General features: G+C 45.7%; 1 protein-coding gene across 1 annotated transcript in view; it reads left to right on the top strand.

Annotated features, from left to right (window-relative positions):
- LOC8031770 (lipase member M-like) overlaps positions 1-12568 on the top strand; it is a 50502-nt gene that overhangs the window by 23653 nt on the left and 14281 nt on the right. The window contains exons 3-6 of the mRNA XM_042293351.1: positions 2771-2885; positions 5387-5537; positions 8204-8296; positions 11310-11462. Coding sequence (XP_042149285.1) covers positions 2771-2885; positions 5387-5537; positions 8204-8296; positions 11310-11462 — 512 coding nt within the window. The remainder of the gene's footprint in view (positions 1-2770; positions 2886-5386; positions 5538-8203; positions 8297-11309; positions 11463-12568) is intronic.

The following is a 12568-nucleotide window of genomic DNA, read 5'->3' as shown; positions in this document are numbered from 1 at the left end:
TCAAACTTTATTGTAAAACACCGTGTTTTTTTTTTATTTTCTTAATGTGTGTGTGTGTGGGGGGGGGGGGGGGGGGAGGGAGGGAGAAAGCATTGCCACATCAAGCTTCGAAGTTTATCGGATAAATCCGAATTGACCGAAACTTTACCGGCGGGTGTTTTTTGGAGATTTTCGAATTTATCGGAAAGCACGAAACCTTAGCCATAGACCTCGCGTTTGTAAGCTAGTCTAAAAAAACAAAAACAAAAAAAACACCTCCATCGGCTGCTTTTATATTGAAGTTTTCAAGGCATGGAATTCTTTTTAACGGAACCCCCTCCCAGAAATTCATCTGTCCGGCCGTCCGTGCATTTTCATTAAAGTCGCGTGCCATCATACTAGCACGTGACACTACGAGCTGACACGGCGGCATCAAACCACGTGACCTGGCATTACGTCAGTTTACGTGACACTACAACAACACCGAGAGGTCATGTTGACGTAAATTTCTTTGCTATATTTGACGGTAAACTTGACGTCACGTTATGTCAGGTTCAGTAACCTCAAATTAATAAACAATGTGGCCTTCACCTCCCGCAACGACTGTTTAATCTCTTCCAGAGTGTCGAACCGAAATGTTTATCGGTTCGGTTCCGGTTCGGGTTCACGGCATTAGGTCCAGTTCCTTTCTGTAACTCTCAGAATCAACCATCCTGCCTTATGTAAGACAAACAAAAAGAAGAAAAAACACATTAAACAAACTACATAAAACATCTCTAAACCTGAATAAAAGGGCATTAAAAAGAAAATACTTTTTTGCATTCTTTTAGGTTTGAAAGCAATGTGGTGCACGTGACTCCAAATTTGAGTGTTTCCGAGCAATTAAGTACTCGAATACAATGAAGCTGCGCCTGAACTTGTGATGGTACTCAAAGCTAAAGATGAAATAGAGGCGGAATGCAAACAGGACTGCCCGAGCAGGCGACGCGGCTTCGAGGTCTCCCTCCACTACCACATAGCTGGGCACCTCAGGATTAATTAGGCTTGAGCTGACAGCCACCGGGTAGATTGTACAGCCTGCCTGAAACGAAATAAATGTAGGAATCATTTGATATAAAATTGAAACCTCTCATCCTCAATATAAAGAAAAGTTTGAAGAAATATTTGATTTATCTAAGACGTATTTGGAGCATTTGATGGGCCACTGATGCCAGCGTTGAACAGCATTAACTATACTTATCTGACGTGACCATTTTAACTGTTGACAAGCTACACCTTTGACCAAAAATTATCACATGGCACTAGCAGGAGGTAATCGTAGATTAGCAAGCACTTTGTATTCACCAAGCAAGTTTATATTTGTCACCCCGATTTACCTAGGTGAGTAACAAATCTACGTAAAGGGGTAGAAGAACGGCAGCAGGTGAGTAGCTACTCGGCACCACAGCCGACTCCCATGACCGCCAGCACTAACTGCCGAATGCCGAACTTCGGCAAATATGTAAATATTTTTGCCGAAGTTATTTGCCAGAGTAAAATTGAATACATGTTATATTTAGACATCAGAAAAACAGTACACAAAAACGTGAATGCAGTAAAAGAAGAAAAATAAAACACCGCAAAAGACACTCGCAAGCGCCTTGTGTGCTTTAATCAATTTACCGGAGTATGCACTAAATTTTTCTCTTGGAAATGAACGAAAACCACACACGCCAAGACAATAGAAAACATCAAGAGCCCTAATTCAAGTGCCCCAATACGAACAAAAAATTTAAATAAAACATTTGACCAGGTTTATCTGCAGTAAACCGTGTTGAGAACCGCCACGAGAGGAGTCCAAGGTAGCAGCCGCAACAATATGCGGTGGTGGACCTTGGAAGACATCCAGGACCCTCGACGGAATTTCCCTAAAACGTTGACGCAAGATGACAGAAATGTATTCAGTCAACTCCAAAAAATGCAAACATGAGCCATCTACCTTCGCCTACTGAATGCTCAGACTTTTAAAAATGTCTGATCACACGCAATGAAGACGCCGAAACAACAATATAATTGCTAGTCTCGCTGCCGGCTATAACTTTATGATGTTATTCCGTAATATGACACTATTAATGTTTGTGAAGTGCACGAATAATTGACTCAGATACGACGTAACCTGGCGTTCCACCGAAATATGTATCGAACCTTGTTAGATTATAAAAAATAACCTTGATATTAAAAATCAGTATTTAACATTGACCTTTACATATATCCACGACGTTGGGAATCAATCACGGCGGTTGGCCGGTGCCGCCAATCAATGCCTCCATCGGCTCCCCGTGCTCTGCAAAAAAATACAATCTTACGATATTTTCAGCGATTTGGTCAGATCCTCGATTCAACGTCGGACGCGACACACAAACGGCCCCAAAAAGAGAAAACCTCCAACCCCCCCGCTCTAAACGTAGGCTCGCCCGGCCGCCGCTCTCCCCCCTCCTCCACTCGCCACAGAAATATAACACAAAGAGAAGCACAGCAACGCACATGCATCGTCACGGAAGCCGTGGAGCCGGCGCGCGCGCTGCGCCTGCGCAGTGGGGGAGCCTGGTGTCAACGCCGGAGTGCAATCTGAAAAAGGAAGACGTGGCGCGCTGCCTGTACGAATGCGCTGCGTGTAGGAGTGCTTTCACATTCCTACACGTAATCAGCCTTAAGTGTCTCTGCCGAAGTTTTTTCTAGACGTCTTTTTTTTCTACACTACTTTATTAATGCATGCAAAATATGTGCGGTGCTGAGTGTCTTGTTTCCCCAGGCTTCCTCTTGGCGGATTCCGGCTACGATGTCTGGCTGGGAAACTTCCGGGGCACCCCGTACGCTAACCGTCACGTGGAGTACGAGAACACGGACGGGCGCTACTGGAACTTCAGGTAAACTCCAGGAAACTTGTTCTGCTACTCTTTCCTATCGATGACTACATACTGTTTTGTCGTAAAAATATTTTAGGTCGTGAAAATTTAGACGCATCTGCAGTAATTCGGTAATTCATTTTGGGTTGTAGTGGGCTAACCACCAGATGTCGATCCATGGATGGCTCCAATTTTCAGAGGGGCAGGTGTTTATTGATAATACAGGGCTATGGCATTTTAATTTTATATGGCTTGTTTCCAGCTCAAAGTATCTTATATATGAGATTGTGACGCGAATACATTAAACCGGTTTTGAATTATACCCGTGCCACACGGGCAACTCGAATGCCATTTACAACGAATGACATTGTGTGATTGACGAATCGGCTTGCGATCTGTTGCGCGTGGAACGCCCCACGCTCGGAGTGTCGCGCGCTGATTGGCCGATCGTTCAAATGTCATTCGTTGTAAATGACATTCGAGTTGCCCGTGTGTTACGGGTTTTAAGTGGCACAAGTGAGTAGGTTTCAGGAAGTCTAAGCTGCCTGACATCTCTGCCCCGGTGTCCTGTGTTAACCGGCGCAACTATTTAATACGTGGACTGCTAAATATATATTTTTTTGTGTTACGAGAATTTGACCTTAGTGCAGCTGAATTGCAGTACCTGATCAAGCCTGTAGAATGGGGCACTGAAAGAAACACTGCATGGCCCTAATACCTACGGCGTTGGGACAGTGTACCTTCGATAACGGTGCTACAATGGCTCGTGAAGAACTATTAAACTGTTGATCAAGGCAGTCTAGTTGGCAAATCATAATAAACATAAATAGCGCAAAGAGAAGACGAGGATACAAAAAAAAGAAGAAAAAGAAGCACTTGCTCCGTCTTATTCGTGTCCCGTGTGTCCTTTGCACTATTATCTTTGATGCCGTTTTGAGCACTTGTGGAAAGAGGGTGTTTTCATAATGTCGCTCCTGTGTTCTTGCCTTTTGCTATTTTTTTAAAATATCGCTCCACCTATAATGACAGGCTCTAACCAATATATATATATATATATATATATATATATATTGCACCAGTAAACTTTAATTCGTCAGACATCTTGCTGCCGCAAAGGGAACAAGGTGTCTAACATTATAAAGTTAATTGATGAAGATGTTTGACACACGAAAGTTTGTTTGTTGGTGACCTTCTCACTGTTTTACATATTTTCATGGTAGTTAATATTCGCCAGTTCTCTCAATTTACATTTTATTCACGAATGCTTTTGTTTATTTGGCTTCACCGTTTCATCAAAAAAGTGTTCGGCATACATTTTGTCTCTTTTTCCAAGAACTAGCGAAAAATAACAAACCTGATATATGACATTACCATTTTTACGTGGCTTTTTTTAAAGGTAAATAAATACAAAAAAAAAAACGTTATTGAATCGTCTGTGATACTAGTTTATTCTGCTCTCCATTGCTAATTCGTGGATTTTGTTGCTGGGGAGACTTTCCACCTTCCTCACATGTATCACTTTTTTGCATTAAAATAGGAGCGTACAGTGTGCGGCATTGTAAGCGTGAGCCAGCAATTATTGTATTTTGCTATCTTTCTTTTAGAATCAAAAGTCTGGCAGTAAAACTACTAGTGTGATGCTAAGTGCTCATTTGGAACATAAACGTAATCGTTACAATTTCGCGCTTACCAATTTCACTTCGAAACAAACTGTGAACACGTGCCCATGTCGTGTTCGCGCAAACAGTCTCACGTAGTGCAATACCTACCCGCTCGGATAACTCAGGTGGGTACTCGCACTCGCGAAGGTGAGGGAAGAGGCTCAACTTTTTTGCTTCTGCAACTCCCATACTTTCCTAGGATTTCTCTTCTGGTTGGTTGCTGCCAATCTCCCCCAACCTTTATTTATTTTTTCAATTTGTTTTTCTCCTTGTCCTATAATCGGTTGTTTCGTTCAGCAGAACAATACATGGCTTGCACGTGATGAAAAAATTGGTCGGACGAATTGTAGGCTGCAGAAGGTACGAGTTCAACAACAGAGTCATCACAATGACAGCTGATATTGCGTCAAGTGAGGCATGTACAACTACAGTATTTTTTTTATTATTTCATACTGCGCAGATTTCATACTGCGCAGATTTCATACTGCGCAGCTGGAGGGTCGCAGGCAGGATAATAAAAGGACGCATACATATCAAGCTTCGCAATGCAGCATCGCGTAGTAAAGCGCACGACAATTTTTGTCGCTGCAAGTCTATTGACGAAACAAAAGAAAAACACTTTCAAACCAAAAAACAAACGAAATAAATAAATAAAAACTTAGTTAAAAAAAAACAACGATATAAACATTACTTTCAAACCAGTTTGCATTATATTCACAGTGTTGAAAACATGAAACAGTCATTAATGTTAATGTTTCAATAAAAAAACCTTTTTTTTTATTTTTGTCAGCACAACGAAGCATTCAGGTGGAGCGAATGGTCGATAAAGTCGGCGCTTGTATACCAATTCCATTTCCCCAGCCTCGACGAGGTGGGCCTGTACGACTTCCCTGCCCTGGTGGACTTCGTCCTGGCTGCCACGGGCAAGAGCTCCCTCTTCTTCGTAGGCTTCTCGCAGGGCAACACGGCCGCTTGGGTCATGCTGGCCGACAGGCCCGCCTACAACCACAAGGTCAGGCCTCACGGCACGCCCGAGCGTCGGCCAACGCTTTAAACATTTCTACAGCATACGTTTCCCATCAATGAACAGATTTTTCCCAGCTCTGACAACGTTGAACACTGCGCATAAAAAAAACATCAACAAAAAAGTGTATTTTTTAAAGATTTTTTTTTTATCAAGTCTTTCGCATGTATGAGGTGATAGTTTTTCTGTAGGCCTAGTCTCCTTCTCATTTGCATTTTTATGAAACTCGAGCTACGAATGCCTTCATGCGCTCCCCTCTTTTACAAAATATTTTTACAGGTTGAAACTAGTTACTGCCATTCAGCATGTTTCTTGCGAATTGCGCGATGAAAATGCGAATATATGCTAATCGCTTCATCAAAACACGAAATAGTACACTTTTTTTTTTTTAAATTATAGGTTTCTTAATTCCACGGTTAGAGACAGAATGGGCGGGTTGTTTTGAACTTTGCTGCGCATTTATTTTGAAGAGTTTAAATTCGGGTACATGCTACGGCACCTGGAACGCTTCTTTGACTGGTGTGTTTACTCGTGCGTCGAAAGTGGTCCCCAAGGCACAACAAATTACCTTACACGAGGCGGTGTGTCGTGCTGCCGGATGTCGCGACCCTGGCGGATGGTCGTAGAAGTTTTGGCAAAAAAGGCGAGCGGACGATAGGGTCGCTGCCCTCGCGGCGCATCAACGCGTCATCCTTTACATCCGTCGACGTCCTGCGACCGCCTGGCTGCCGAAGGAGCTGCTGCAGAACATGCGCCGACCGTTTCCGCCGCCGCCATTGTACCAACGCCAAGATCGCGACAGGAAATTACGCGGCACTTGTATCTTGCATGCAGTCTTGGTTAAGTTACTTTTAAAAAGTAATTCGTTACAGTTACAGTCACTTTAAGAAAAAAGTAGCGAAGATACCGTTACAGTTACCGCAACAAAAGAGGAACTCGTTACAGTTACAGCTACCTTTAAAAAGTAACGACGTTACTTTTCAGTTACTTTTCTATAACAAAAAAATGAGGAAAAACTAGAAAACGCCCCTCACCAAGTTTTATTGCATAAAATTAAAAAGTGCGTTTTTTACTTCATATTGTAACTTAGCAGCAGTTAGTTGCTTCTTGAAGTTAGTGTTTGAAAGTTTCCACGCCAGAGTATTGGCGCAAATCAAAATACGGGACATGCGCAGTGCCCTCCGCGTGTATTGTTGTTTCACGGTTGATTCACCCGATTAAAAAGCGTTTTAGCAGAAAAAAAAAAAAAACCACAACATAAATAGTGCTTCAAGACACTAAGATTTAGGTGTTCAGTCACAAAGTACAAGCGCGTACGTAAAGATAACGATCTTTTTTCATGAAATCTACACGTGGCTATATTCGCGTTGTCACCCTTGAGAAAGAACGTATTCACAAGTTTGTGCAAGGCCAAGTTGACACTCGAAATGTCGGAATAGACGATTTGAAAAGTGCAAGGAATACTAAATTGTACTCGTTCAGTGATCTATTATTCATAAAAAAGCTGGAAAGTAACTACAAAAGTAACGTCGTTACTTTCATCGTTACCTCAGAAAAAGTAATAGAACTACAGTTACAAGTTATATTTAAAAAAAGTAACTCGTTACAGTTACAAGTTACCAAAGAAGTAACAAAATTACGGTAACGCGTTACTAGTAACGCGTTACTACGTAAAACTGCTTGTATGACGTCACCGGGAGGAAATCGAAGTAACACAAATGATGACGCGGTAGACACACCAGTGGTGACGCGTTCCAGGCATTTGTGTAAGGTCAGAATAAATTCAGCTAAGTTTACTGGTGCCGCAAAACTAAAAGCGCGTAGTCGACAAAATTATTGAATAATATAAATTATTCTATAACTGTACATCAATTCACGTTTCTCCGCTAGATGTAACGGGGAGCTCCTTAAACTTTGAGTGCTACACCTTTGCGTTACATGTTTATATTAAATATTTTTTTTACACTTAAAAAAAAAAGGGGGGGGGGAGGCTTTATTTTATAAGATCCTAGCCCTAAAGCATTTTGTGTAAAAGAGAGGCAATTGTGTGTGAGAAATCAGCTATAGGCCTCCGGCACTAAATTTTTATGATACAAGCTGCGCCGCACTGCGGTCATTATAGCAACCACCTGAATAGTGAAAAGAAATGTCGGGAGATGTCTCTAGCTGCCGTGCAACGAACTAGAAAGCCTAGATTAAAGAGAGGGTGCATCTCATATTATGGAGAGCGTTTGCAATTTAATGGCGGACAACTACGGCGCATACTGGTCACAAGATCACACTTGTTGCGTTGTCGCGTGGCGAGGCAGAAAGCGGGCAGAAAGTCAGAGACAATTTCGGACGACAAACGTCCATTGCCTCCTCGCATCTCGTATCGAAAACGCGTTCCATAAACCACGTGACCCCAATTGAGCAGTTAGAAACACTCTGAAATCAAGGCACACTTGAACTAACCCCGGTGTGCCACCAGATTCGTTCATAATACTGGTGGCGCCGCGGGGCTGTGGGCCCCAGAAACGTGAAAACGTTGGTGGAATGTGGGACTGTATGGCAAAGATTGCGGCAAGATCTGTTTAGGGCTGGACGTTTATATGCCATCCCTTTTTCGGTACAGGAAACTAGCGGGCGAAGTGTGCAATGCGTGCGTTTTGCAGATAAGGCTTCTTATGGCTCTGGCGCCCGTGGCCAACATGAGCTTCATCAGGAGCCCGATTCGCTTCCTGGTTCCTGTGTCTCCCGTTCTGACGGTAAGGCCGTATGCACCTGCTCTCTATTTACCGACAGCCATTTGCCCACACCAAGCGCGCAGTGCGCGTGAGCAGAAACCAGATTTGCGGGAGGTGCGGCGTCTGGGCGAGCCTTCGGCCGTCTGCAGCGCCGCCGCTGCGACGTGACGTCAGAGACGCGTTTGGGCCAGGAGCATTGATCGAACAGCGAATTTGACCTTAACAAAGAACCTGTATACAAGGTGTGCATTAAGGTCACAAGAAAAGAAACGGCGGATTTTGTCGTAAAGGACAAAGGTAAAATATGTAAATACTGAACAACGTAAGGACATCGATATTTGTAGTGTTTAATTGATTTGCTTTTGCGAATCAGCTTATATGCGGAAAGCAAGCCGTCTGTTTCTTGTGCAGGAGTTGTGTGGACGTCAGAACGTCGCCGAGCTCTGGTTGGCTTTGATTCAAAAGATAGTGTGTAGACCCCCAGGCATCGACCCAAACCGGGTTATAGAAATGTTTTATTTGTGTATTTTTCTGTTGACCCAGCTGTTTTTCCTTAAAAATGTTTCGAAGGTTTCTTTTCCTGTTTTTGCAGCTTTATATAACAATGTTCTCCAGCATGTAACCCACTTTTCGTTTGTTCCCTTATATAATGTTTCTTCAGCAGAATACCCCCCCCCCCTTGTGTAATGCCCGTATGGGCCTTCAAGGTTTAGTAAATGATCATGAATGATGATAGGGGGCATCGACCTCAGAGGTCGATGCCTGGAGGTCTACCCACTATTTTTAGAGCGCAGCTCTTAGGGGCCCGTTTCCGGCTTGAGCGGCGTCGGCGTCGCCGTCGCCGTCGCCGTCGGCGTAACCGCGCGGTGCATCATGGGAAATGTCTCATAATGCACCGCGCGAGCCCCCCACCGGGGTCACGTGACTTCGTGGGGGGGCACGTGCCCCCCCCCCCCGAGGTCACGTGACCCCCCCCCGAGGTCACGTGACCCCCCGAAGTCACGTGACTCCCCTGAGGTCACGTGACTCCCTCCTCGAGGTCACGTGACTCCCCTGAGGTCACGTGACCCCCTCCTCGAGGTCACGTGACCCCCCGAGGTCACGTGACCCCCGGCGATGTCGCGTGACCCCCCGATGACGTCATCGACACTGATGACGTCACCGGCATCCACATCGTCATCGTCATCATCACTGATGACGTCACCGGCATCCACATCGGCATCCGCATCGTCATCGTCATCATCACTGATGTTGACGATGACGATGACGATGTGGATGCCGGTGACGTCATCAGTGATGATGACGATGACGATGTGGATGCCGGTGACGTCATCAGTAATGATGACGTCATCAGTGATGATGACGATGACGATGCGGATGCCGGTGACGTCATCAGTGATGATGACGATGACGATGTGGATGCCGGTGACGTCATCAGTGATGATGACGATGACGATGTGGATGCCGGTGACGTCATCAGTGATGATGACGATGACGATGTGGATGCCGGTGACGTTACCGACATCCGCATCGTCATCGCCATCATCACTGATGACGTCATCAGTGACGTCACTGATGTCGTCATCGGCATCCGCATCGTCATCGTCATCATCACTGATGACGTCGTCAGCGACGTCACTGATGACGTCATCGGTACCCGCATCGTCATCGTCACTGATGACATCATCAGTGACGTCAGTGATGACATCATCGGCAATGGGGGTCACGTGACCCCCAAGGTCACGTGACCCCCCCCCCTCCTGGTTAGTCTAACCCACCCCCCCAGCGCCCTTCCCTCCTCCTCCTCAAGAGCTGCGCTCCAATTCGGCGTTACAGGGAGTTGTAAGCGGCTTTCACTTTTTTTTCAATCAGCCAATAAGAGTTCGTCGTTCTGACATCATCGCAAGCCCTGTGCGAGAAGCAGACGAACTTGCGCTCGGCATTGAACCTGCTGTAGCAGACGACGGAGGCAGCGAAAGCAATGCGAGCGGGAGGGCCCTCCCAACATCCCCTAGACAGAAAGCCGTAGGGTTGAACTTTATAGACCACCCGCTGAGGGCTAGCCCTGGGCACAGATTGGACAGGAGTGCTAAATCATTGTTCGGGTGGAACTCGCGTTCAGTCAGTCTCCCAGAAGAAGGTTGACTGACGCAGTGTTCAATCTGTGACCTGTACTGGCCCTCGGTCGTGTAGACCTTTTGCTGTTTACAAACATGAACTGCCGCTTGCGTCCCAGGCGACTTCCGGTCGCTCCGTCTTTGCAAGCCTGTCGAGCTTGCTTATGCCACCAGTGCTAAAAAGCTAAAATGCTACGCGGACGAGACAATTGGAGATTTAACGAGGGCCTTCGGCGCGAAACATTTTAACAGATTCCGCGCCTCTTGGTTCTATTAGCTTCCACGTGGAGAATTTGTGGTTATACGTTTTTGAACATTTCAGGCCGCGTTGTTAAGGTGGGCTTTGTTCATTATTTTTATGAACCGGAAGTTCTCTGGGACGTCAAACATTAGAGCATCGCCTGGCGGCGTTTGCCATGAAAAGGGTCTATAAGCTTCAGCCTGGCGACTTACCACAACGCCATCTAAAATAATCAGAGTGAATGGCGCAAACTAAGCAATTCGACTGGAGACCGACGTCAGACGTCCTTCGACACACTGACTGGACACGCTCAGCCTAATGCTGAGGCGGCACTCTTGTCCAGGCTGTGTCTGCGCTCCCTTTCACTGTTATGGCGTCATGACGCTTGTCTGACTATTCTCGGGGGCAAGTTGCGCTACCCTCTCTCTTTCTCTTACCGTCTTCAGCGTCACGAGGTCGATGCTGCCAGAGCTCGTGAGTTCTGAAACATTGGGCAATTGTAATAGACCGTTTCCGCAGCCCGCTAAGCACCCGGATAGCGCTCCGTAATCCGCCACAAGACCTTAAACTATGCAGATAAGGCTGGCGGCGCGCATGTGCAGCTGCGGCGTTTTCTTCGGGGATACCGTAGCGGAGGAGAAAAACGGTCTACTACAACTCCCTATTGCTAGCGCAGGAAGCGGCCATCACCTTCAACCGAGGACGCCTCCTAGTGAGATCAGAGACCACGAAGCGGCTGTTCTACAATCTGTGCGAGACACCCCTACGCTACATGTGCTCGCTTCCAACTTTCTTCCTGTTTGGCGTCAACCTCAACCAGCTCAACGAGGTACGCACACCGGTCAAAACTTGATACCAGGTAGTACTTGACTGCGAAGAGACATCTTATTACGCTCATTCCAATAAGTCCAGAAACAGCCCGCGTCCGAGAGAAAGCAGGCACGTCGTGCTGTCCACGTACGCTTTCGCATTTTCGTGCTATGCCGAGGGAGAGGGCTGCCTGTGACGCACAGAGATACCGAATTCGCCAAGACAAAAGAGACGGCTGTCTCGTTTGCTTGGGCGGGTTTCCACGACGATAGATGGTGGCAGCGGTTCCCGGACATTTCATCGAACGCCGTTTCGTCGAACGCCGTTTCATCGAAAAAATGGACGTTTCATCGAATGCCGTTCCATCTAACGCCGTTTCATCAAATGCCTTTTATATAAAAACTGTGAAAGATACTCTTTTATGCACGGATCGAGTGCATTTTCGTGTCATTCACCCATTTCATCGTCTGGTTTTTTAATGACCAAACTTGTAGCTGCTACAATTTATTTTGATGCAAGTAACCCATGAGGATATTTGTACCGATTTTTTTTTTTTTTGCATAGTGTGCTTATCTGTTCATCCCCTCTGTATTACCCGATGGGCCTTGAGGGTATTGTTACAAATAAATAAAACGTCGCACTCCCGGTAAGAGCGCACTCCAACTCATGGAGGCCAGAAGGCGACTTAGGTTTCGGGCAGGCGCGACAACTTTAGCCATGTGAACCTCCTAGCCTCTCATGTCTTTCTATTGATACTTTTTTACTGCCCGAAGCTTGCAGTAGCTAAAGCTGAGGTGCTATTTATGAAACTACAATGAAACATTTTTTTTTGTTTTACGACTCAATGCAGTCAAAAGTAAGTACGTCACTTCAAATTGTATTTGAAAACTTTCGGGGATTCATGTGTTCGTGCGACAGCCATTCACCGTTTCAAATGATGAGCAATTGCTCTCAAAAAGTCCCCCAAAGCCTTGGCCCGTCGGTTCTCATAAAAAAGGCGGACCTTCTCGTTTCTTGCCGCTATGGCCTTCTTCTGGCGAGGAGGCTCTTGGGAACTCAGCATCGCCTCCAGCTTGTCTTCCGTCAGTTGATGTTCTGCGGCGATGCAAGTCAAAAACTTCAAGA

This window comes from Ixodes scapularis, unplaced genomic scaffold, assembly GCF_016920785.2.
Source record: "Ixodes scapularis isolate PalLabHiFi unplaced genomic scaffold, ASM1692078v2 PGA_scaffold4__175_contigs__length_147842914, whole genome shotgun sequence".
Lineage (NCBI taxonomy): Eukaryota > Metazoa > Arthropoda > Arachnida > Ixodida > Ixodidae > Ixodes > Ixodes scapularis.
The sequence above is the reverse complement of the archived record's forward strand: the minus strand, read 5'-3'. Positions and strand labels throughout refer to the sequence as shown.